Source organism: Bactrocera latifrons, unplaced genomic scaffold (genome assembly GCF_001853355.1).
Source record: "Bactrocera latifrons isolate USDA-ARS-PBARC rearing strain unplaced genomic scaffold, ASM185335v1 scaffold_33, whole genome shotgun sequence".
NCBI lineage: Eukaryota > Metazoa > Arthropoda > Insecta > Diptera > Tephritidae > Bactrocera > Bactrocera latifrons.
In genome coordinates this window covers 160,683-162,948 of record NW_017536963.1, presented here as the reverse complement: position 1 = coordinate 162,948, position 2,266 = coordinate 160,683, and the positions used below count along the sequence as shown (strand labels likewise).

At 32.4% G+C, this 2,266-nt stretch overlaps 1 protein-coding gene across 1 annotated transcript in view; it reads right to left on the bottom strand.

The window, feature by feature from the left end:
* Positions 1-1,775: 1,775 nt before the first annotated feature.
* Positions 1,776-2,266, bottom strand: part of LOC108971203 — a 674-nt gene continuing 183 nt past the window's right edge. Inside the window, exon 2 of the mRNA XM_018937090.1 lies at positions 1,776-2,181. Within this exon, the coding sequence (XP_018792635.1) occupies positions 1,958-2,164 (207 nt within the window). The 5' untranslated portion in view covers positions 2,165-2,181 and the 3' untranslated portion in view covers positions 1,776-1,957. The remainder of the gene's footprint in view (positions 2,182-2,266) is intronic.

Here is a 2,266-nt window from a genome sequence, read left to right as displayed (position 1 = left end):
TTTTTTGGATATGAAATCTTTGATATTCTGCCTTTGGGAAGCAATTGCCCGATGCATCTCGCATGTGCATTTGCAAGATGCTGGTCGCATTTTCTATCGGAAATAACACAATCAAAGAGATTCATATATGTTAATAACTTATCTTCTAGTAAAACTAAAAATTAAAAAAAAATGCGCAAAACTCTACAATTTTTTTTTAATTGAAAAAAGTGTTTTTTAACAAGAATTTTACTTTATATTCCAACTAGACTTTTGTAAGTTTTTTTTAGTTCAAACAGAAGATAATTTAATGCCAAAGATAATACTTTGCTCCAAATTCACACGACATTTAGTTTTTTTATATCCTGTCGGGCAATTAAGAAAAATCGTAAAAATTAAAAACGGAGAAATCGCGTGTCAAACTTTTCACTTTCTGCGTATTTATGCTAGGCACTCGATCAATATTTCGATTTCCCATCTATAACTTTGGAGACATCTTCTGAGACAATGTTTAAGGAGATTTAGAGATAGATTTAAGAACAAAAAAAAATCGAGTTTTTGAAGCTTTATAGCAGGCTCCCTTAAGCAGACTGTTTGACAGATTGCATCAGTAATAAACGATACTCCTACCAACTTACCAAAACACATATTTTCGAAGTATCATTTATTCGGAGAATACAGTTACAATTTCCGGATGTCTGTCTCTCTGATTGTATATGCTAGTCTTTCAGTTAATGAGAAATCGATATGAAAATTTCCACCTACCCTTTTGCTACCAAGAAACTGCTACAACTGACCGATAAAACTTAAGGTTCATGACTTCTTTGCAGAGTGGTTTTATAGGAAAATAAAAAGGAATTATCTTGAATATTATTTCGAGAGTCAAAAAAAAAATGCACCAGGGGGGGCCGGGTGATTTTGGCTCTTTTTGTTATCCGAAATCAAATATTCTTGATTATTCTTAATTTATAGGCATATCATTCTGGTCGGAACTACTGAAGTTAAATTTCAAGGGTAAATAACAAAATGGCGGACTTTGAAAGAAAGTCCTTTTATTTTATTAAAGAAAAACAATGGAATCTAGGAAATTCTTATAACTAACGAAATATTTCGGACTTCTATCTGAAATATTCACAGTATCTTCTCAAGACATTATACTTTCAAAGTAAGCAAAAACTTTCTCGGTTTTTCGAATGGAAAACTCTATTATCTGTCAGGGTATCTACACGAAATTTGGCAGAGGTTATTATCCAATCGCTGCAATATCCAAATTTTTTAGATAGGCCATTAGGAGGATAGATTATGGCTATCATTCAAACTGACCGATCCAAATCGGAAACAAGAATAAACATTAACTTCGGCTGCACCAAAGCTAATATACCCTTCACAGGTGCATTGCTTTTAGAAAAGAAAGAAAATAATATTTTTGTGTGTCAATAAACTAAATTTTAAGTTTAAGTTGGATTATTTCCAAATACATTACTGGATCAAGATATCTGCCAAAAATTAAAAAATAAATCCTTTATTTATGAAGGCAAAAAAATAATTTCAATTACATACATGCAGACACAGTAAAGCTTTCATTGCGACAGTAAGCGCTAAAAGATTTCACTTTATCGGCAATTTTGAAAAATATCTAACAGTCGGCTAACATTTCATGAAACCGACACATAATATGCATTTAGTATGTATATTTTATTGAAAAACATGGGGAAATTCAAAAATAAAACCAATTGGGGAATAACACAAAATACTCGCACACAAGCAAGTATGGCTAAAATTCAAAAATATTCTCGAAATGCGATTTTTGTTTACATTTATTCATTATTATTTAAAATGTATATTCAGAAAATTGTGTTAAGTATTGAGAAAAACTTAAAAGTATGCAAGTACATACATACATAAATATAAAAAGTTACACACAGACATAAATATCAAATTTAGTTGTTTACAATCCAATAGATGGCCCGAAATCAACTCAAAGTTGCGGCCGCCGATATGTGCCCAAATATTCACCGCACTCGGAACAGTAATGACGTCGACTAAAGCAGCGCAGTATTGGACGCTGCATCACGGTCTTAGCCGTCGCCTTACAATAGGGACAGGTGACCTCATGCGGCTGGGGACCTACAGCAAAGTAAGTTGGCTGCGGAACGATGGGCAGCTTTTGTTGTGGCTGAACCATAATTGGCTAGCGGCAAACTAAGGTGAGAAAAAGTTGTTGAAACGTGAAAAGTTACAAAACATAAATAATAAATAAAATTGAAAAAAAAAATTAAAAATATAT